Source organism: Hyperolius riggenbachi, chromosome 4 (assembly GCF_040937935.1).
Source record: "Hyperolius riggenbachi isolate aHypRig1 chromosome 4, aHypRig1.pri, whole genome shotgun sequence".
Classification (NCBI taxonomy): domain Eukaryota; kingdom Metazoa; phylum Chordata; class Amphibia; order Anura; family Hyperoliidae; genus Hyperolius; species Hyperolius riggenbachi.
The window spans coordinates 49,141,215-49,165,781 of NC_090649.1; the positions used below are offsets into that span (position 1 = coordinate 49,141,215).

At 44.4% G+C, this 24,567-nt stretch overlaps 1 protein-coding gene across 1 annotated transcript; it reads right to left on the reverse strand.

Moving 5' to 3' along the window:
* Window positions 1-646: 646 nt before the first annotated feature.
* On the reverse strand, window positions 647-16,963 carry LOC137570343 (interleukin-17A-like). The gene is made up of 4 exons (XM_068278992.1): window positions 16,846-16,963; window positions 8,795-8,877; window positions 2,437-2,612; window positions 647-1,007 (listed from the first exon to the last, which is right to left on the reverse strand). The coding sequence occupies exons 2-4, from the start codon at window positions 8,819-8,821 to the stop codon at window positions 776-778; spliced, it is 435 nt and encodes a 144-aa protein (XP_068135093.1). The 5' UTR covers window positions 8,822-8,877; window positions 16,846-16,963; the 3' UTR covers window positions 647-775.
* Window positions 16,964-24,567: the final 7,604 nt, after the last annotated feature.

Genomic DNA, 24,567 nt, shown 5'->3' on the forward strand with positions numbered 1-24,567 from the left:
ATTTAAGTACTCCACAATGCTTAAGTACTCCCCAATGCATTGTGCAGTACTTAAAGAGACTCTGAAGAGAGTCTAAATCCACGTTTTTAACTATTTATGTGAAGCACTGTAGCCAGTGCTAAAACGCTGCATCCCTGCGGCAAAACGAGGGGTTTATACCCCCAAATTCCCTATGCAAAATCCACGACTTTCTTGGTGGTGGATTTTGCTGCCCATGGAGGCAGAGCTTTGAGCTGCAGCTCTGCCTCCATGTGCGTCAATCTGCCCGCGAATCTTCGCCTCTCCCCGCCCCTCTCAGGGAAGGAAGATTGAGAGGCGCCCCAGAGAGAGGCGCCGATCAGTGGGGATTGACGCATGAAGAGGCAGAGCTACAGCCCTAAGCTCTTCCTCAAGCAGGAATTGCTCCCTGCACTTAGCACAGGGTATTTGGGGGGGTATAAACTCCTCGTTTTGCCGCAGGGATACAGCGTTTTAGCACTAGCTATACTGCTTAACATAAATGTGTGCCTCCGAATGGATAGATATTAATCAACCAAGTCCAGGTTTCATGATGACTAATGATCTTCAAAATGATCATCTCCAGATCAGAAGGGCCTATCATCTGTTTAATGGTTTATTATAGAACTCAGTGAATGCCAGACGGAGGTAGATTGTGGATTTTTATTTTTTTTACTCATACATGAACTGTACACGAGTATATATTATCATATGGAATGAAGGTATCGTGGTCGGATGGAGAATTCTGTGTGGGAATACAGAAGACTTCGTCAGGCCATTAGAGAGGGCGGATATTAGGCCTAACGCAAGTGCAGCCAACGGTCACCAGCTGTGTCTCCAGGTAGAAGCTCTGGTTGGGATGTATCTCTCGCCGAAGGACCATCATCTCATACCGGATGGGCACAGAAATCAAGCTGGAGACTTCCTTTCCCTCTGCATCCAGACACCACTGGTGACTACATTCCGCCACAGAGATGTTGGAAGGATATCTGTTTAGATCTTGATCCGTTCTAGGGAGAAAAACAAGGGAAACCTTGTTGTTGTTTTTGGGTGCTATCATATAATTATCATCACCACTACCATAATCACCATCCTCATCATCACTATCTTCATGCCCTTAACCTCAGCTAAAAACACCATCTTCATCATCACCACCATCACTATCAACACCATCCTCATTATCTCTACCACTGCCAAAACCAACATCTTCATCATCAACACCAATCACAATCTTCATCATCCCATTACCTCCACCATCATGATCCCCGTTATTATCATCACCACCATCACTATCAACACCATCCTCAATATCGCTACCACTGCCAAAATCAACATCTTCATCATCAACACCAATCACCATCTTCATCATCCCATTACCTCCGCCACCATGATCAACAGTATCATCACCACCATCACTATCATCAGCATTACCACCACCACCATGATCTCCATTATCATCACCATGCTCATTAACTCTACCACTGCCAAAATCATCATCTCCATCATCATCACCACCACCATCACCATTATCTCTTCTAGAGCCAAAATCACCATCTTCATCATCCTATTACACCACCACCATGATCAACACTATCATCACCATCATCACTATCATTAGCATTACCACCACCACCATGATCCCCATTATCATCATCACCATCACCATTATCTCTACCACTGCCAAAATCACCATCTTCACCGTCATCACCACTAACATCAGCATCCTCATCATCATTATTACCTCCACCACCGTGATCACCATTACCATTGTCATCATCATTACCACCACCTCCACCATGACCACCATTATCATCATCATCACCACCACCATTATCATCTAAACTCATCAATTATAGCGCAAGGAAAAACGAGTGTGGCTATACTGTCAATGTAAGTTTACCGGCTGGACAGATTTACAAGTGCCGTCTGTTAAATTTCCACTTTCACTACCATAAAAATAGGCCATTTGGCTGTGTATCTGCAATACAGCGGCTGTTTTCTGTACCATCAGCATAGCCCATATTTCTGCAGAATGCTCCATAACAGGGCCTATGTTTGCTGAACTGGAGTTAGTGGCTATATTTTTCAAATAATGTAACATGGTGGATGAGCTATGTACAGTATCTACAATAAAACTCCAACCCCCCCCCCCCCCACCACCACCACCACCACCAGCCCTTTAACCTATAAAAGTAATTATGGCATTTCCTATACCGCTGCCTGACTTTACAGTAGTTTGGGCTAAAATTAGTATAACAGCGATCAGCTAAACAATCAAGATTCTTCTGCAACTTTCTCTACACTCAACTATCTTTTCGCTGGAGATAGATAATGGAGATAGTCATCAAATACACTTCTAAGAAGAAAAAAAAGAAGAACATCCATCCATATATGTACAAATAAAGCAACCAATTAAGAAAATGAAGAAAAATGCAGTACCTGTAGGTCCAGGGAGAGAGGGAGCGGCGTGCCAGGGATTCATGCATGGTGTGAGAAATCTGGTCAATCCTGGTCATGTTCAGACTGATCTGTACACTCGATGGTGAGTCTGTCCCCCTCGGGAAGGGCAAGATCCTGCCAGAGACAGTGAGCAGCATGGAGGCCGCCACTAAGAACTGCAGCAAACACAGAAGCACAAACACCAGCTCACTGCATAATACTGAATAATACCACTCACATTAAAGTATACTCTATAGTGACAAATACAAGCTCCACGCTTCATCTACACAATCAGGAGTATTGAGACTTAATTTTGCAGGATCATAATCTCGCATCAAAATTTGCAATTATAATACGAAATCCTAATGCAATATTTTTGCAATTTGTAATTCATGCATGTAACTTTAAAGCGGAACTGTAGATACGCATCAAACACACTGTTTCACTTACCCCAGCAGCTGTCCTGTCCCGCGCAGGTCCTCCACGAGCCTCCGTTCTCCCGCCGCCAGCTACTTTCGGTTTCGCCGCCGGGCCACTGTGCCTGCGTGCAGAGCCGGGACAAAGTCCTGCAGCACCCAAGGCTGAGACACGTAACTGCGCCCCCCATCCATCCCACCCCAGCCATCACACACTGTTTGATATTAGACTAAGAGGCTCCCCAGGGCCCCCAAGCCCCTCAACACCTTAATCTCTAGTTATCTGGCTTGCAGTCAGTACCATGTTTCCCCTTTTCTTATTTCTCTCTGCTTCAAACACAATAGGGAAATGATAGCTGAGTGAGTTGTGCGCCCCCTCCTACACTGCGCCCTGAGGCTGGAGCCTCTCTCGCCTCTGCCTTGGCCCGGCTCTGCCTTTTTGCATTCCCCTCTGCAATAGCGCTATTGCAGAGGGGAACGCGAAGAAAATATACGCTTGGCAGGGTTGCACTTGCCTCGACTTACAAGTCGAGGAACGGAATGGAGCGGTGTCGGGAGAACGGAGTCTTGTGGAGGACCGACGCGGGACAGGACGGCTGCTGGGGCTTGGGAACAAGTTAAAACATTTTTTATCAAAAAAAATCTTGTAACTTTTGAGAAAAATGGGCTTAAAAAAGTAATGCTTTTTATTTTTTTGATATTTAGATTTTTATTTACCGGTATGCCTATAAAATTTCATACATAAAAAAATGACCACAATTCAAGTTATATATAAACTCCATCCGACTTACAAATACAGTGGTTTACAATGGCCATTATATACTATAAATTGCACTATACAAAACAGCCTATTTTCTATTCGCAATAATTCCTTCCTTCTCCGCTATTTTGATTCTAATACTTTATCTCTCTAATTACACTTTGAAGACAAAGAAAAAGAACAAAACAAAAAAAAAAGACAAGTCACTTGTTATTCCCTGTCTTATCCTTCCGAGGTGGTGTATCCATTTCCCATGTTCCATAAGCTAAGAATGAATTATCTTTATTCATCTATCTGCCAGGGAGAGTAGACTAAATATTGAATACATCATATAGATAAAATAGGTTAACTATTCTTTTCATTCTTACTTCTAGGAAGAAAAAAATTCTGCGTATCTTTCATTTTCCTTAAACTCTAGCCACCTTCTCCATTTTACATAATATTTATCTGCCTTGTTCATTTTCAGGAAATGTAATTCTATAAATGTCGACAGTCTATTTACTACCTCACGCCACTCCTTTATTGTAGGAACTGTTTGCGACTTCCAATATCTGGGTACTAAGCTCTTAGCTGCATTGAGTAATGAAGGTATAATTGATTTTTTTTATAGCTCTTTACCCCTTTTTTAATACCGTGTAATAAGATAACCCAAGAGTCCCTCACGTTTTTCCCAGAATTACTTCCATCGCCTCAAGAATAGCATCCCAGAAAGCTGTAATTTTTGGGCAAATCCACCATATATGAAAGTGTGTTCCAATACCCCCACAGCCTCTCCAACATTCATCCGAACTTTCCGAATATATCTTATGTATTGTAACGATTGTGGAATCGTCTCCGTGGTCAGCGCACCAGACGTGCGCTGACACGGCGGATTTCCTCCACAAGCGTATTATTGCGGACACCCAGGCTAGGTGCTATGCACCCGCAGAGGGCAATTCCCACCGGCAGATGGCGCTGTGGAGTGCAGGCGAACACAGCCGCTGCACAGCCACAGATGCCAGACGGAAATTGTACAGATCCAGGACAAGGTACGATCAGGCAGGGCTGGATAGCCCACAGGGAACATAGCAAAGGGGCAGAACCAATGTGTGCCCACCAAATTAGTCGCCACCCAGCGACGGCGAACACACAACGGCGGAAACGAAGTAGGAAACGCAATCGCAAGAATGGCGATTGCCAATAGCGACACAAGACTGAGCAGGACAGAGCACAAGGGTAGCAAAGGCACAGCAAATAATACAAAGAGAAAGATAAAGAAAATAACAAACGCTAGCTGAACGCGAACACCGCACTCATTCGCAACAGTGCACGCGTTCGTGCGCGGTCTCCGCGTGTTACGCACAACAGAGACAAGCATGCCTAACTAACCAAAGACAGACAAACACGAAACAGAGAACGCGAGCGCTTGCTTAACGGTTACCTCACTGAGCCTACAGCAAGCGTTCGAATCAGACAAGACAGACACACGTGAAACAGGAACTGGGCAGAAAGGATCCACCGCTCTACCGTCAGAGCAAGTGTGATCCAAGCAGAAACACAGATCAGAAAGATCCACAGCCGCTACCGCTAGCGGTTAGTGCGATTCAGGAAGACAGAGTAGCAGAACAGAAGGATCCACAGCGCTAGCGAAAAGTGGCTAGCGCGATCCCAGGAGACAGAACAGAAGGATCCACAGCGCTAGCGAAAAGTGGCTAGCGCGATCCCAGGAGACAGAACAGAAGGATCCACAGCGCTAGCGAAAAGTGGCTAGCGCGATCCCAGGAGACAGAACAGAAGGATCCACAGCGCTAGCGAAAGTGGCTAGCACGATCCAGAGAGAGAAAACAGAAGGATCCACAGCGCTAGCGAAAAGTGGCTAGCGCGATCCCAGGAGACAGAACAGAAGGATCCACAGCGCTAGCGAAAAGTGGCTAGCGCGATCCCAGGAGACAGAACAGAAGAGCCTACCAGTAGCAACCGCTGCTCTGGTTAGCACCCCACAGACAGACAGAACAGGCAATACAAATAATACAATCCTAACTAAACTAGGGAATCTGCCTAGCGCAGTCCCACGAATTACTCTAGACTAATCTTCAATGAGAAGTAGCATGGCTGACACTCACAAGGAGTGTAAACTACAAACCCTGAAGGAATGACCAGCAAAGGACTGTGGGTAATCCCAACCTTTATACTGCCAGTCATCACAGGAGGCAGGTAGGGGATTTGCATAACGAATGTATGCAAATTCCTCAGCAGGCACAAGCTGCAAAACTGACAGAAGCTCTTCTTTCCAGAGTCCTGCAGCATGCAAACCTACACAATGGTCAGAAAGCTGCCTGCCTGCACAGGCAGCTGAGCAAATCATCACATGTATCTTGTCCGGGGTCATATACCATCGAGTAAGCAACTTAAAGTTAGTTTCTTGGATAGGTGATCCAAAAGAGGATGTTAGTGCTAATCCTAAGGCTGCAGTCTTTTGCCTATCTGAGCCAGGTATCCCCATTTCTCTCTCCCATTCCACCATATATTTAGGGTTATCTAGGTACACAGAATTTATTAACAGTCTATATAATACAGAAATACCATGTTTAATTTTGATTTTACTATTAACCAAGATTTCAAATTTATAACTTTGATTCGTCGTCCTTATTGGCCCGGCCACAGGGGCTACGAAGTGAGCCAACTGCCTCCATCTCCAAAAATCCATCGGAAATTCCCCTCGCTCATGGTGGAGAATATACCATGTACCAAAACTCTTCTTCTCTAAGGCGGGGGGGAGGGGGGGGAAGATATGGCATTTGAATGAGAGAGAGGAACGGTGAAGTAGTATCATCCATACCAAATATTTTTTCTACTCCATTCCAAATTCTAAGCGTATCATTTGAGTATATAGAGTGCACTGTATTTGGCAGCCTCCACTTCATAGGAGCCCAAGGCAAATCTTTCAATGGGAATCCACATAGTGTTCCCTCAATTCCCATCCACTTCTTATTGTCCCCCGATTGGGTCCATTCTATAATTCTAATTCTCTGCAAATGGATAGCATAAGAATACAGTCTCAAATCGGGAAATGCCAGCCCACCTCTCTCTTTCATTCTGTATATAATTTTCCTTCCCAATCTAGCTATTTTTCCTTGCCAAATACACTTATGGAAAGTTGATTCTATTTGTTTAAAAAAGAGGGGTATTTTTATCGGAATAGTTTGCATGACATACAATAACCTTGGTAATACGTTCATTTTAATAACGTTTATTTTCCCCATCCACGTTATATGAGAAAATGACCAATCCATAAGATCTTTCTGGATCTGTGTCAGCAGTGGGGGGAAATTAAGGGTAAACATATCTCTTTCGACCGCAGATATATGGTTTTTAACCACTTCCAAACCACAGGTTTTTATCCTTCAAAGCCATACTGCATAATATAGTAAGACGTCCTTTTGTCAAAATAGTGGCCCTTAACAATAATATTAATGATCAAATTAATTATCTAATAACCAGGAGTCCAGAACTGTCACTTTATTAGGCTAAAGCCTCAGCATTTAGCTGTGGCATTGGAATGTTTCCCTTCTGGTGCGTGGCCACGCCTATGTTTAGTTACTAACATTCACAGAAACTCTTAGGCCAGTTTTACACTTATTCTTTGCGTTGCGGTGGGAGTGAGATGCTCTTGCAGCATCTCACCGCAAAGCAAAAAATGACAAACATATGACCCTGCGGCAGAGTGGGCTGGCAGGGTCACATGCTTAGACCCTGCGGCAGAGTGGGCTGGCAGGGTCACATGCTTAGACCCTGCGGCAGAGTGGGCTGGCAGGGTCACATGTGACCCTGCATATGACCCTGCGGCAGAGTGGGCCGGCAGGGTCACATGCTTAGACCCGGTAACACAAGCTTTTGGAAACAGAACCAGCCATACGGTTCCATGGTCTATTCAGCTGAATGGACATTAAAAAAATGCTGCAGGCCCTAAGTTCCTGGACCGTTTCACTCAGTGGAACAGAAACGGAATAGAGCCCACTGTTCCAGCCCTGTATACCCTTCCTGTCTCTGACTACGCTCTTGGCCGTTAATGAGCGATTTGTTTTACTGGCACCGACCTTACTCGCTCATGCCTAATCTAGATATTCTAGTACAAGATAGGAGCTTTTGTTGAATAGGTTTAGAGCAGGGATGCCAAACTGAATCACGTGAGGGTCCAAAATCTAGCCACATAAGGAGGTCTGCATCCCAGAATGGAGCCTTATGCTAATTTTGTGGGGTAGTCCTGTCCTGTGGGTTGTTGCTGCATGCTGGCTCAAACTGGCAATGTTTCAACCAGAAACGTTGTCACCGGTGTGCTGCTCTCAATGGGAAGGCAGTGTGCTGTTTTTCTACTGCTTACAATGATACACATTTAAAGCTCTTGAGGGCCACATAAAATAGAATTGAGGGCCGCATTTGGCCAGGTGGTCTTGAGTTAGAAACCTGTGTGGTTTAGAGGGACTGAGGGCTAGAATGGTGGGCTGCAGGAGGACCCAGGAAACCTCTGGACTATCCAGAGCCTTCTCATTACTAACCAATTTTTTGTTTTTGCTTCAGTTACACCTTAAAGAGACTCTGAAGTCTCTTAAAAATCCTCTTTTTATTACAAAATCATGTTTAACATTATTGCCCTACCTAAACCGCTGCTGTAATCTCACTAAATCCCCCCAAAACTGCCCGGGGCGCAATCTGGGCAGCGCTTCCGTGAGAGGCAGAGCTATGAGCCGCAGCTCTGCCTCTCAGCGCGTCTATCAGCCTGGATCGCCGCCTCTCCCCCACCCCTCTCCGTCTTCCTTCACTGAGAGGGGCGGGGGAGAGGCGGAGATACGCGCTGATAGACACGAATGGAGACAGAGCTGCGGCTGAAAGCTCTGCCTCCAACAGCAGCAAAATCCACGACTTTCTTGTCGTGGATTTTGCGGGGGAGAGGGAGGGGGGAGTTAGGTGGGATTTAGTGAGATTACAGCCGCAGGGATGCGACGGTTTAGGTAGGGCAATAATGTTAAACACAATTTTGTAATAAAAAGAGGATTTTTAAGAGACTTCAGTGTCTCTTTAAGAAGGCAACATTGTGCTAAAAAAAAAAAAAAACTTTATGTGACCAGATGACAAAAAACAAAACAACACATTGAAATCTGAATAGTAGCTAGAGTCTGCTTGTGACTAAGCCTATGAAACTCACCGCGAGAGTAATGCTTGGTAGATGCATCTCTGGTATCTTCTTGGACTTGTCACTTGCTAGGTGTCTCCTACGAATGTTCTCAGCTGCAGAAGAAGATAATTTATACAGTCTGTAGACCCTTCCTGGGATTTCCCAAAAACATACCTCCTTTTTCTTTGAATCCCACGAAAGTCGTACCACGGAAAAAAAGAATATAATAATGACTGAGTTAATTCTCGATGTAAACCGTATCAAACCTCAGCATGACGTGAATTGGGTCATGGATTTGCATTTGGCCAATGCCACAAGTCATAATTAGGTCGTAACGTTGCCTTTTACCTATATGAACCTTATTGTGGGGGATCTGCGGCGACATTGGGCTCATTGCCAAGGACATCAAAGGAAAATTCTGTTACATCGGTTCCCGTAATATACAGTACAATGTGATAGTTCAGCAGTTTAAAAAACCAAAAGGGAAAAACTCCTCATACTTCCTCAACGTCATAGAACAAATGTACCATATAAACACCTACTTTACATGTATTTTCCATTAATTGATCATTTTGTCTTTAGTCATGTTGATCATAAAGAGTAATGTCAGGTTTTATGAAATTTTTGTGTGATTTTTGCAATTACGATTCTCATCGTAATTATGATTTTGTGGGTAATCTTGATTTTGCATAACTTTATGTAATTTTTAGCACAAATACAAAAGTCTAGGAGACATAAGGAAAAAAATGTACCCATATGAAAATAACACATTTGTGCATAAATGCATAGTTACATAGTTTGGTTGAAAAAAGACATCTGTCCATCATGTCCCATCAGGAGGAATAAATAAATAGTAAAGATTTGGTACCTTTCTCTCCTGCGCACATCCCACTTGATCCAAGGGAAGGCAAAACCCCTTACAAGGCTTAAATTCATTTCCGATTCCATGTGGCAGTCAGATAAAATCTGTGGATCAACTCTGCTGGGAATTTCCTAGCCTTATATGTCCCTCAGTGCAAGGAAAGCACCCAAACCCATTTTAAAAACAGGTATAGAAATTGCCATAACTACTTTCTGTGGCATTATGTGCACGGGAACATGGCTGATGCATGCTGGGAGTGGGTGTGTTTTGGGATGCCATGGGCGTGTTGTAGACATCCCTTTGCAACTGATGCCTCCGCTTCACGGTTACAGCAATCGGTTGGTGGATGGGGCAGATCACAACGGCAAAATTTAGACACAGAGGTTTGTGCCTCTCTGTTAAACAGAAATATGTGTTTATTTATTGGTCTACTAATTGCTTCAGGTACACTTTAACCAGCCCAGTTAAAACTATGCCACACTTGTGGCTGTTTAAGCTTTAATGCCTTCAGCTCCTGAGCACAGGACACAATAGCAAATCCACGCCAGCACGGATCTCCCCTGTCTAAGGTTCCAAACATCAGTCAGGAGCCGTTTTCATTGGCTCCTGACAACCTGATCACTGTAAGCCAATCACCCTCTGGTCCTTAAAGGGACTGATTTCAGACCACACTTTGGTCAGAAATCAGTTAAATTTGTTGGTGACATCTATACTGCTGACAAGCTGCACCACTGTGAAATCTTTATGTACCGTGTGTTCTGAAGTAAACAGAGACAACACCTCATCTCCCACAGTGCTTTGGGGTAGAAGCAGTGGCATAGCAATAGGAGATGCAGAGGTTTCATCCACACCAGGGCTCCTGGACCAGAGGAGCCCACTAGGGACCCTCCTTCATCCATCTTATTGGCTTTTAATTGGTGCTATTCTGGTAATGAACACCTCAGTGTAAAACTCGCACCGGGACCCCAAGCTTCTTAGTTGCACCACGGGGCAAAAGGTTGTGTGACATCATATCCTAGGCTGAGCTTCATACACAGCAATATGTAAAGATATGTTTCTGATGCTGAAACCAGGAAAATTCACGTAAAAATGGGTATCCTTAATAATGTATTACATTAAGCTATATGTCATTATGGTTCCTCTTTCAAGAGGATCTGTAAGGTTAAAAAATTCCCCCGGTGGGTACTCACCTCAGGAGGGGGAAGGCTCTGGATCCTATCGAGGCTTCCCCCGCCCTCCTGTCTCCCACGGTGGTCTTGCTGCAGCCCACTGAACGGCAGAGATGTAAATATTTACCTTCCCGGCTCCAGCGCAGACACAGTAGCAGCTCTCGGCTCCAAAATAGGCAGAAATAGCCAATCCCAGTTGAGTCCACTCTACTGCAAGTCTCCTGCGCAGTAGAGCGGACCTGACTGAGATCGGCTATTTCCGCCTATTTCCGAGCGGAGAGCCACAACAACGCCACCCGCTGGAACAGGGAAAGGTAAATATTGCACAGCCTGACAAATTGTCGGCTGTGCATTCAGTGGGCCGCAGCGAGACCGCCGTGGGATGGAAGAGGACTGGGAAGCCTCGATAGGATCCAGAGCCTTCCCCCTACCGAGGTGAGTACCCCCCCATGGGAACTTTTTTTTCATTACAGAGTCTCTTTAAGTGACAAAAATATCTGAGCTATGAATGTGAATGGTTCTCTCCTCCCAGTAGAGTCAATGTACCAAGGAAAAAAACAACAAACAGCAATGAACGTGTTAAGCCCTTCAGTCTGGTCACACTGTGTGAGTCAGAGGAAGTCAGTTATCTACATTCTCGCACTTCCTTATGTGGGGCGGGGAAGTCTCTTTGTCTCCACACAGGAGAAGGTGGAAGTGGGGATTCTGCGGTGAGTTCCTCGAAAGGCTGCTAAGTAACGATAGTGGATTCCACAGAACCTCAGTGAATTCCCTCTTCCCTTTGTCTATGGAGCACTCTATAACAACGTGTAACTGAGGGATATGGGACACCACTGGAGAAACCAAGCGCATTGTCTATGGTTTTCAAGTTTCCTGTTCACAAATAGAAAGACGGGATCCACTTTCCCTGACCAAGAGAGAACAAATACTGAAACCAAGGATATAACAGCTGCTGTCAAAGAATTTCACTGTTATAGGACCCCAGTGTGTGAGTAGGCCAAAATCGCTGTGATCTAACTACAGATGTGTATCTAGGGATTTTAGCATCTAGGGACAAAGACAGCTTTTGAACCCCCCCGCCCCCCGGACAGTCTTGCTAAAAAACATAGGCGTGGCCACGCACCAGAATGTGAACGTGGTCATGATTGGAGACAAATGTACAAATGCTGTTTAGATAGCCACACATGCCCCCTACCCCCTTTAGATAGCCAAATGTGCACCTTCCCCCCATTCAGATAGCCAGATGTGCCCCCATTTAGATGGCCAGATGTGTAATAACAGCAAAAGACTCATCGGTTTCAACATTCCGGCAATGATGTAATCTCTCCTCTGCAACACAACCAGTGTCTAGTGATGATCAGCTAATTACGATTACGCAAAATTTCGCGTAAATTTTCACAATTACGCCTGTACGTAATTACGATTTGTAAATTCAATTTACTTCGTAAAATTTTGCGTAATTTTCCTGTAATTTCATGCTGACTTTGGCAGTGAATAGCCCCCATACATGCTACTGACACTAAAATTGCTACATATGTTAAGGGGAATAGTGGGAATTTTCCAAAAAGACTTTGTAGTTTTTGAGAAAATCGATTTTAAAAATGCAAAGAAAAAATTATTTTTCAACTGCATTTTCAAAATCGATTTTCTCAAAAATTACAAGATCTTTTAAAAAATTTATATTTTTTTGACTTGTACCCACTAATCTCCTTAACATATGTATCAATTTTGGTAACAATGTATGGAGGCTTTGCTATTAACCGTTAAAGTCGGCAGAAAATGAAGCGAAATAACTAGAGTTGGGCCGAACGGTTCGCCTGCGAACGGTTCCATGCGAACTTCCGTGGTTCGCGTTCGCGTCCCGCAGGTGAACCTTTGCGGAAGTTCGGTTCGCCCCATAATGCACCATGGAGGGTCAACTTTGACCCTCTACATCACAGTCAGCAGGCCCAGTGTAGCCAATTAGGCTACACTAGCCCCTGGAGCCCCACCCCCCTTATATAAGGCAGGCAGCGGCGGCCATTACGGTCACTCGTGTGCCTGCATTAGTGAGAGTAGGGCGAGCTGCTGCAGACTGTCTCTCATAGGGAAAGATTAGTTAGGCTTAGCTTGTTCCTGGCTGCATACCTGTTCTGTTCAGTGAGACCACTGCATACCTGTTCAGTGAACCTGCCACTGCATACCTGTTCTGTGAACCCACCACTGCATACCTGTTCTGTGAACCCACCACTGCATACCTGTTCTGTGAACCCACCACTGCATACCTGTTCAGTGAACCTGCCACTACATACCTGTTCAGTGAACCCACCACTGCATACCTGTTCTGTGAACCCACCACTGCATACCTGTTCAGTGAACCTGCCACTGCATACCTGTTCTGTGAACCCACCACTGCATACCTGTTCTGTGAACCCACCACTGCATACCTGTTCTGTGAACCCACCACTGCATACCTGTTCAGTGAACCTGCCACTGCATACCTGTTCTGTGAACCCACCACTGCATACCTGTTCAGTGAACCTGCCACTGCATACCTGTTCTGTGAACCCACCACTGCATACCTGTTCTGTGAACCCACCACTGCATACCTGTTCTGTGAACCCACCACTGCATACCTGTTCAGTGAACCTGCCACTGCATACCTGTTCAGTGAACTTGCCACTGCATACCTGTTCTGTGAACTCACCACTGCATACCTGTTCTGTGAACCCACCACTGCATACCTGTTCTGTGAACCCACCACTGCATACCTGTTCAGTGAACCTGCCACTGCATACCTGTTCAGTGAACCTGCCACTGCATACCTGTTCTGTGAACCCACCACTGCATACCTGTTCTGTGAACCCACCACTGCATACCTGTTCAGTGAACCTGCCACTGCATACCTGTACTGCTCAGTGAACTCGCCACTGCCTACCTGTTGTGTTCAGTGAACCCGCCACTGCATACCTGTTCAGTGAACCTGCCACTGCATACCTGTTCTGTGAACCCACCACTGCATACCTGTTCTGTGAACCCACCACTGCATACCTGTTCTGTGAACCCACCACTGCATACCTGTTCAGTGAACCTGCCACTGCATACCTGTACTGCTCAGTGAACCCGCCACTGCATACCTGTTGTGTTCAGTGAACCCGCCACTGTATACCTGTTCTGTGAACCCACCACTGCATACCTGTTCTGTGAACCCACCACTGCATACTTGTTCAGTGAACCCGCCACTGTATTCCTGTTCAGTGAACCCGCCACTGCCGTCACTACACAAACAGCTGTTTGCGGTGCGTTACACGGTGAGTTTGGTGTGTCAGTGTGAAGCAGTACCTTAATTACACTACCTGATTGATGTATACACATGCAAGATGTTTTAAAGCACTTTAGGCCTGTCATTTAGCATTCAATGTGATTTCTGCCCTTAAAACGCTGCTTTGCGTCAAATCCAGATTTTTCCCGGGGACTTTTGGCGTGTATCCCACTCCGCCATGCCCCCCTCCAGGTGTTAGACCCCTTGAAACATCTTTTCCATCACTTTTGTGGCCAGCATATTTTTTTTTTCAAAGTTCGCATCCCCATTGAAGTCTATTGCGGTTCGCGAACTTTAACGCGAACCGAACCTTCCGCGGAAGTTCGCGAACCCGGTTCGCGAACCTAAAATCGGAGGTTCGGCCCAACTCTAGAAATAACTCGAAAATTATGAAATATTACTATTAAATACAAATTTAATTATGATTTTTCTCTGAAATTTGGCATTACGATGCATAATTGTGAATTTCGATGCAAAATTTTGGCCCACCACTGCCATTGTCCTCTCCTTGGTAAGAGTAGCGTCGCTTGTCACATGATGCTGCTGTTACCAAGGAGAGGACTCTGGGCGTGCTGCAGAGTGCAGAGGAGAGATGATGACATCCAGAGGCGGGACAAGGTCCTCCAGCATCCAAGGCTGAGACACCAAAGTGCGCCCCTCCATCCCTGCCACCCCAGCTGTCACACACTGATTACTATTAGACTAAGAGGTGCCACAGGGCCCACAACCTCCCCAACACCTTAATATCTAGTTATCTGGCTTGCAGTCACTGCCATGTATCCCCTTTTCCTATTTCTTTCTGCTTCAAACACAATTAGGAATGACAGCTTAATGAATTGTGCGCCCCCTCCTACACTGCGCCCTGAGGCTGGAGCCTCTCCAGCCTATGCCTCGGCCCGGCCCTGATGACATCACCGGGATGTTGATGCTGGTGTGTCGTCTGCTGTTATTAATGTTTTTGCCCTCCTCTGCACAGGAAGGGAGGGAGATGAATGTGAGCACTTCGGATGGCCAGCGAGCCATCTTGCACACACATGGGGGTGTGGCAGTCATGCTGAGGGCCCTCACAGTGCTGCACCCAGGGACATATGTCCCCCACTTGCCCCCCTATAGCTACGCCTCTGCTCTTTATTGATCTTTTTTGCATGTTTCTCCACTAGGTACAAACAATCATTAACCCTCTGTATTCAAACACTACAAGCTGGAACACTACTCGAATGCAAGTTGTACTCGATACACTAATGGAGGACATCAGCTTCCAAAATGGATTGCCTGCAAAAACATTTGCACTAAACCCTTTCACCAGCGTTGAGGGTTCCTTTTGTGGAAAGGGTCCCTACTCTACCCACACCCAGAGCCGGATTAAGACCATGTAGGGCCCCAAGCATGGACAGCTCTCTTTAACTCACACCACAGGTTTTCAATTATATTCAGGTCTAGGGACTGAGATGGCCATTCCAGGACGTTGTACTTGTTCCACTGCATGAATGCCTTAGTGGATTTTGAGCAGTGTTTAGGGTCGTTGTCTTGTTGAAAGATCCAGCCCTGGCACAGCTTCAGCTTTGTCACTGATTCCTGGACATTGATCTCCAGAATCTGCTGATACCGAGTGGAATCCATGCGTCCCTCAACTTTCTCCTGAGTTTTCTCCTAGGTGATATTTTCACACCTTGTCCACAAAACAACAGAATAGCCTTATAAGCCACCAGCAAGCAAGAAAATACTCCAAATACTTATTTTTTCAATTGCAGAGCGCTGAAAAGTTATTTTAAAGAGAAGATGAAAAATGATCTCCTAGGAGAAAACTTAGGGGGAAAGTGAATTGCATATGGGCACGGGTCTATAATCGACAAAACGGCCCATGTACAATTCACTTTTTCTTCTAAGTTTTCTCCTAGGTAATATTTTTTTTTATCTTTTATTCTTAAAATAAGTTTTCAGCATTTTGCAATTAAAAAAATACCAAACGTAATAGAAAAAGTACTATCAAAAAATTTGTGTGTTTTTTTTTTCTTTTGCTTGCTAGAGGTTTAACCTTTTAAGGACCACAGTGTTAAACCCCCCTAGTGACCAGGCCATTTTTAACAAAATAGGCCACTGCAGCTTTAGGGTTCGCTGCAGGGCCGTACAACACGACACACAAGTAATCCTCCCCCCTTTTCTTGTTCTGTTGGCGGGGTCTGATCACTCTCCCAAAGTTTATTTATTTTTAAATAAATATTTATTTGATTATTTTTTATTACATTTTCCTATTTTTTTCTTTATTTTTTAAATCCCCCCCCCCGCCAGCCAATCAGCGTCATCGGCTGCCATTGGCACCAGCCTACGACAGCGGATCACTTCCCTGCCTACCTGTTGGTACTTTTTCCATTGCAAAGTGCTAACAAGTGTTTTTAAATCAAAGATGAAGCATTATCTCCTAGGAGAAAACTCAGGTGAAAAAGTGAATTGCATACGGGCCAATGTGTTTTCATGTGATTAACCACACAGGAATGAGTCACAAGTGTTTAGCGTTTCAGCAAGGTATGGTGAGAGATTAGACAACCTGTCCTGCAGACCACAAAGCACTGACTGCTCACCATCTGCTGAATGTTCTTAATGTTAGCATTATTTGTTTTCGTTTATTATAGCTAGTGTTGATAATAGACTTACTAACACAAAAATCCCTGCTAACATTTGAGTTTCAGTTCACAGTGTTCTTATATATAAATAAAGAAAAAAAGGTAGTAGTGGGTGAAAAAATACTTACCTGCTGCACTGTTTTTAAAGATTTTCAGCTTCTCCCTGGCACTCTACAGATGCCTGCTCACTCCCATTCAGTTTTATCCATTCTGAGTAGTGGGTAGAGGAATAACAGTCAGCTGAAGCCACACCTCCCTGCAGCTGGTCATTGCTGTCAGTCTATTGTAAAGAGGCGTGGTCTCAGAATGACTGGGAGGGAGAGGCAGGCAGCTAGTAGACACTGAAGAGGAAATGAAGACTGGTTGCAGCAGGTATACTGTAGTCACTTTCTGATATGCATTTTTTTTTTTTTACAATTTTTTGAATTCATAATTTATGTAAAATAATGTTTTATGAAATACAATTTAGAAAAAAACACTGGGCTTAAACTGCTTCCCAACCGCCTAGCGCTAGGTGTTGGGAAGCTGAAAGCCCCAGGACCGCATAACGCTAATTGGCGTCAAGTCCTGGGGCGGAGTTTTGCAGGAAATCACACGCGCTGGTGCACGTGCATCTCCGCTTGAATGGCGGAGCTCTGCTCCATCAGCAGTCTCGCAGCTAGGAGACTGTTAGACAGCGAAATTTACATTGCACAGTGCTGCAATCTACGGTTCCCCTGGGGAGGCTTAAAAGCGATCGCTGTCATGGGCTGGTGGGGGGAGGGAGGGGCGGGGAAAAATAAATAAAAAAAATACACATTTTTAATTACAAAAAATATACAAATAAATTAATTTAAAAAAACCACTGTCTCCAGCAGCGATCAGAGCCCACCAAAGAGGGGGTCATTCATTTGTGTGCACTGTTGTGTGGCTCTGCAGCAAGCCATTAAAGCTGCAGGGGGGGGGGGGACTGTGGTCCTCAACTGGTTAAATTAAATAACAAGACTATGTCCTAAGCGGACCAAGTAGGGGAATTTCCCTCACTGTATCATTGGTGTTCCCTGGAAAGTGCAATGAGGGGCAGGAATAGAGAGCTGACCAGAATTTTAACTTTTCCCCACTTTTTTTTTAAAGGCCTTATTGTACGTATTCTAAATGTTTGATGATGTAACCTGCTGCTGCAATCCCTGCTTCAGAAACACACCCACTTCCTCTCAGCACAGGAAGTAGGAGGAGTTCTCCATGAAAGGGAGGCAGAAAGAACATCTCAAATGAGGTCCAGACTCCTTTTAGCACTATTTAAGTTAAATTATTTTTCTTGAAACTGTGCTTTAAATGTACTTGCTTCATTCATTAGAATATATATCTTACTAATATTATAAATGTGAAAGCTTGGATGTTTGGATGTTTGGATGTTTTCTACTCAATCACACAACAATGGCTGAAAGCATATGAATGAAATTTGGCACACACATAGTACATTACCTGGAATACCATATAGGATATGTTTTATCCCCATAACCAAAAAGTGGGTGGAGACAGATACAAATTTCACTGGGAAAATGTAAACTGCAGCCATTCTTACACTGTTAATGGCAGGGTTCTCAAACTTTGCACAGTTAGTCAGTGGGTGACTGGAGTTCAAATTCAGAAAAGGGGGTGGAGCACAAACAGCCAATCAGATTTGTTTAATTTCAATGCAAATTATTGATGCCAAAGATCGCAAAGCTCACAAACTTGGTCATTGAGTAATTGTGTGTTAGGGTTAGAAAAAGTGGGCGCAGCCAAATACATGCCCGGGTAATGCCGGGTCATGAGTGGGCAGAGACAAATACAAATTTCACTGGGAAAATGTAAACTGCAGCCATTCTTATGCTGGGCATACACGGTGAGATAATGCGACGGAATCGAGCCAGCGTGCGCACGGATTGATTCCCGCTCGTCCCTGCAGGCACTTCCTTATCAGCGCTTCATTTTTGCCCATTGTCCGCCCGCGGGGATCGAGCCAGGAATCGATCCGCCGCGGTGATCGGACACGTCGGAAATTATCAATCGAGCTATCAGCGGCTCGATTGATAGGAAAATACACCGCCGTGTATGCCCTGCAGTACACTGTTAGTGGTAGGGTTCTCAAACTTTGCACAGTTAGTCACTGGGTGACCGGCGATTAATATTCAGAAAAGTGGGTGGAGCCTACAAAAACCAATCAAAATTCACCTATTGATTTTCAAGGGGAATATTAAAATTGCTGCCATTCTTGCACTGTTAGTGGCACAGGCCTCAAACCTGGTCCAGTTGGTCATTGGTTGACTGGGGTTCAAATTCAGAAAAGAGGGTGGAGCCACAAACAGCCAATCAGATTTGTTTCATGTCAATATAAATGATTGATGCCAAAGACTCACAAACTAGGTCATTGAGCAATTGAGTGATTGTGTGTTAATTAAGGTTAGGAAAAGTGGGCAGAGCCAACACCAGCTAAATACATAATCGGGCAATACCGGGTCATCAGTGGGCGGAGACAACACCAGCTAAATACATGTGTGTGTGTGTGTGTGTGTGTGTGTGTGTGTGTGTGTGTGTGTGTGTGTGTGTGTGTGTGTGTGTGTGTGTGTGTGTGTGTGTGTGTGTGTGTGTGTGTGTGTGTGTGTGTGTGTGTGTGTGTGTGTGTGTGTATTTTTTATTATTATTACTAGTTATTAGGTATATATGAAATATTGCAATATGTGTTTTAATTTTGTAGAGCTCTACCTGCTGGTCTGGCACGTTTTGTTAGCAAAAAAAGATTCTCCCTTTACCACTATATAAAATGTCATGTTGCAGACGTCCCCTGACTTGATGACTCATAATATTGCCACTACAGACCTATATTTGCTACTCAGCAAACCAGATTTTTTTACATGTCAAACTAGGCTGTCAAAGTTTCCAAGAAGTAAACATTCATTCGCAATTTCCCAATAAAACAAATACGTAATCTACCCAAAAAATTGAAATAAAAAACCCCTATTTTTAGAGTCCTGGTTTTGTCTTCCATTTTTAATACATATAATTGTAAATTGGCATGAAATAGCAATGCACAATGTCTTGTGCACTGCATCTCTCTGCTTTCTGGAGTGGATATATAAAGTACCTGGCTAGCTCCTGTAATTCGTTTTTACATATACACAATTTCTCACGCACCTCACCTCTCCTCTTGAATCCCCTTTCAAAACACGTTTGTCACTCTCCGACCTTTGAAATCGTTAACTTCCCCCTCAAAACTATTTTATTAGACAAACATATGCTGTAACTAGTGATGATCGAACACCTAAGTGTTCGGCATCGGGAAGGTTCGGGTGACGTCATTCAGCCCGCCTGCCCCCTCCCGCCACCAGGGGGTGCCGGTCCTCCCGAGAGACCCGGCCGGCCTTTACACCCCCTCCCTCCGCTGTATCATGGCGCTGGTGTGTGTGTGTATGTGTGTGTGTATGTGCCGCGATCACTCGAAAACGGTTTGACCGATTTGAACGAAACTTGGTATACAGATCCCTTACTACCTGGGATGATAGGTTCTGGGGGTCTCGCGGCCCTCCTGCACACCTGGGCGGAGCTACAAACAGCAAATCAGATTTCACCCATTCAAGTCAATGGAAAAAATGTAAAAGGCTGCCATTCACAGTAATCAAGCCAGAGTCCCCACACTTGGCACAGTTGGTCACTTTGTGACCGAGGTTACAAATCCAGGAAAAGCGGGCGGAGCATAAAACAGCCAATCAAAATTCAGCCATTCATTTCAAATGGGAAAATGTAAACTGCAGCCATTCTTACACTGTTAATCGCAGGGTTCTCAAACTTGCCACACTTGGTCACTGGGTGAATAAGATTAAGATTTAGGAAAGCGGGTGGAGCCTACAACAGCCAATCAAAATTCACCTATTGCGTTTAAAGGGGAATATTTAAACTGCTGCCATTCTTACACTGTTTATGGCAGAGGCTTCAGACTTGCTGCAGTCAGTCATTAGGTGACTGGGGTCCAAATTCACTAAAGGGGCAGGACCAAAAATAGCCAATTAGATTTCTTTGCTGGATAAACTGCTTCCATTCACATTTTTGATGCCAGGAACCTGAAAGCTCACAAAATTGGTCATTGAGTGACTGTGTGACAAGGTTACACAAAGTGGGCGGAGCCAAAAATAGATTTCACAGGGAAAATATAAACTGCAGCCATTCTTACACAGTTAATGGCAGGGTTGTCAAACTTTGCACAGTTGGTCATTGGGTGAATGAGCTTAAGATTTTGGAAAGTGGGTGCAGCCTACAACAGCCAATCAAAATTCAACTTTTGATTTTCAAAGGGAATATTTAAACTGCTACCATTCCTATACTGTTAATAGCAGATGCCTGAACCCTGGTACAGTTGGTCACTGGGTGACTGGGGTTCAAATTTAGAAAGGGGCGGAGCCACAAACAGACAATCACATATACAAAGTATTGATACCAAGGACCCCAAAGCTGATAAACTTGGTAATTGAGTGACTATATGTCAAGTTTACAAAAAGTGGGTGGTGCCAGAAATTTAATTTTTTACATGGCAGGGTTCCCAAACTTGACACAATTGGCCACTGGGTGCCTGGGATTATTATTCAGAAATGTGGGTGGAGCCTACAACAGCCAATCAAAATTCACCTATTGATTTTCATGAGGATTTTCATTGCTACCATTCTTACACTGTTAATGGCAGAGGCCTCAAACCTGATACAGTCAGAAATTAGGTGACTGGGGACCAAATTCACTAAAGGGGGTGGAGCCACAAACAGCCAATCCTATTTGTTACATTGATTTCAGCCATTCTGTTATTGGCAGGGTTCTCAAACTTGACACAGTTGGCCACTGGGTGACTAGGATTAATATTCAGGAAAGTGGGTGGAGTGTACAGCAGCCAATCAAAATTCATCTTTTGATTTTCAAGGGGAATATTAACATTACTGCCATTCTTGCACTGTTAATGGCACAGATTATTATACAGATAAGTGGGTGAAGCCTAAAAAAAGCCAATCAGAATTCACCAGTTGATTTTCAAGGGGAATATTAAAATTGCTGCCATTCTTGCACTGTTAATGGCACAAGCCTCAAACATGATACAGTTGGTCATTGGGTCACTGGGGTTCAAATTCTGAAAAGGGGGTAGAGCAGGCATGGGCAAACTTGGCCCTCCAGCTGTTGAGGAACTACAAGTCCCACAATGCATTGCAGGAGTCTGACAGCCACAGTCATGACTCATAAAGGCAAATGCATCGTGGGATTTGTAGTTCCTTAACAGCTGCAGGGCCAAGTTTGCCCGTGCCTGGGATAGAGCCACAAACAGCCAATCAGATGTGTTTCATTTCACTGGGAAAATACAAATTATTGATGCCAAGGACCCAAAGCTCACAAACATGGTCATTGAGTGACTGTGTGTCTAGGTTACAAAAAGTGGCTGGAGCCAAAACCAAATTTCACTGGGAAAATGTAAACTGCAGCCCTTCTTCACTGTTAATGGCAGGGATCTCAAACTTTCCCAAGATGGTCACTGGGTGACTGAGATTAATATGCAAGGAAATGGGTGTAGCCTATAATAGCCAATTACAATTCACCTGTTGATTTTCAAGGGGAATATTTAAATTGCTGCCATTTTTACACTGGTAATAGCAGATGCCTCAAACCTGCTATAGTTGGTTATTGTTGGAGAGGGGTGGGGCCACAAACAGCCAATCTGATTTGTGTAATTTCTATGGGAATATACAAATTATTGATGCCAAAGACCCCTAAGCTCACAAACTTGGTCATTGAGTGTTCGGGCATTAGGGATAGAAAAAGTGGGTGGAGCCAAAACCTGTCAAATACATACACGGGCAGGCAGTTCCAGGCCATTAATGGGCGGAGACAAAAATTTCACTGGGAAAATGTATACTGCAGCCATTCTTACACTGTTAATGGCAGGGTTCTCAAACTTTGCACAGTTGGTCACTGGGTGACCTACAAAAATGAATCAAACTTCACCTATTGCTTCTCAAGGGGAATATTTAATTGCTGCCATTCTTGCACTGTTAATGGCACAGGCCTAAACCTTGGTACAGTTGGTCATTGGGTGACTGGGGTTCAAATTCAGAAAAGGGGGTGGAGCCACAAACAGCCAATCACATTTTTTTTTATTTCAATGCAAATTATTGATTCCAAAGACCGCAAAGCTCACAAACTTGGTCATTGAGTAATTGTGTGTTAGGGTTAGAAAAAGTGGGTGGAGCCAACACTAGCCAAATACATTCCCGGGCAACGCCAGGCAATCAGCTAGTATAACCTAAAACTCACTGGCCCATAAGCAATTCACTTTTTCCCCTGCGTTCTCTTAGATAATTTTTAATCTTCTAGAATAACTTTTCAGCACTTTGCAACTGAGAAAGTACCAAAAAGTGGATGGAGAAGGACTATCAAAACTATTTTAAGTATTTTCTTTCTTGCTGGTGATTTAAAGGGAAGGTTCAAGCAAAAAAAAAAATGAGTTTTACTTACCTGGGGCTTCTACCAGCCTCATGTAGCCATCCTGTGCCCTTGTAGTCACTCACTGCTGCTCCAGTCCCCCGCTGGCAGCTTTCTGACCTCGGAGGTCAGGGCCACATTGCATACATTTTTACGCATTCCAGCTAGTGCAGGAACAAAAATTTACGTGTTGCACCACTAACACGTAAAAATGTATGTGTTAATGTTCCTGCACTAGCGGGAATGTGTAAAAATGTACGCAATTCGGCCCTGACCTCCGAGGTCAGAAAGCTCCCAGCGGGGGACTGGAGCAGCAGTGAGTGACTACAAGGGCACAGGATGGCTACATGAGGCTGGTAGAAGCCCCAGGTAAGTAAAACTCATTTTTTTTTTGCTTGAACCTTCCCTTTAAAAGGCATTTTATTGATAAGTTTGAAAATATCATTTAGGAGAAAACTTAGGAGAAAAAGGTAATTGCATATGGGCCACAGACTCTAGATATACATATTGTTTACTACATATTGGGCCTGATGCAAGTGTCAGACTCGCCAGAGCTAAAGAACAAGTGACACCCATGCTAACCTAGAAATAAAAAACACATATATAAGTAGATAAATACTACTGCTACTTACATAACAGATGTGTTGCACTGTCCATATTAAGATTCCTGTGAATTGTATAAAGGAAAAGCAGAGAATCCAGTTCTAGGCAGTTTCCATCTTTGTTACCTTTGACCTCCTGACATCGTTTCCTCCCTCACTCTTTTTTTCCTCTTGCTAATAGTGTAATCGTTACCCGCCCTCCTCCCAGAGTCTTCATACACTCCCACTGAGGTCTATACTAGGAAGTGCACTGTCTTATGTCATTAGAAGGAGGGGGAACTGAAGAGGAGGAATATATTATAAATAAAAAGACCCCCAGCATGCAACTGTTTGGCAATGGCAATCAAAGAGCCAGTGCTCCTAAGGTACTGTATGTGATAACTCCAAACCATAACAGCAGAAAAAGTTTTGAATGCAGGATTAGCATCTTTATCACTTAATACACTCAGACCAGTTGCTGTTGAAACTTGATTTTTATGGTGACAACAATGACAATCCCGCTTTAAACAATAACATTGACTGATTCATTTGCACTTAGCCCTAGGCAAGGTGTTCAAAAATTTGCTTGGGCGAGCTCTTTACACTCTACCCTATTGCACCACTTCTCATGCTGCCTGGAAGCGATGCCTGCATCGCTTGTCTAAACGCGATAACACGCGTCTTCTGCCACTGCATCTGGGAGCCCCAGAGCTCCCCATTGGTGGGTCGGTGCAAAGCTGAAACTCCTCCCCCATCTGAGCCTGGCACCCCTGGCCTTGAGCAATTTACCCCACAGCA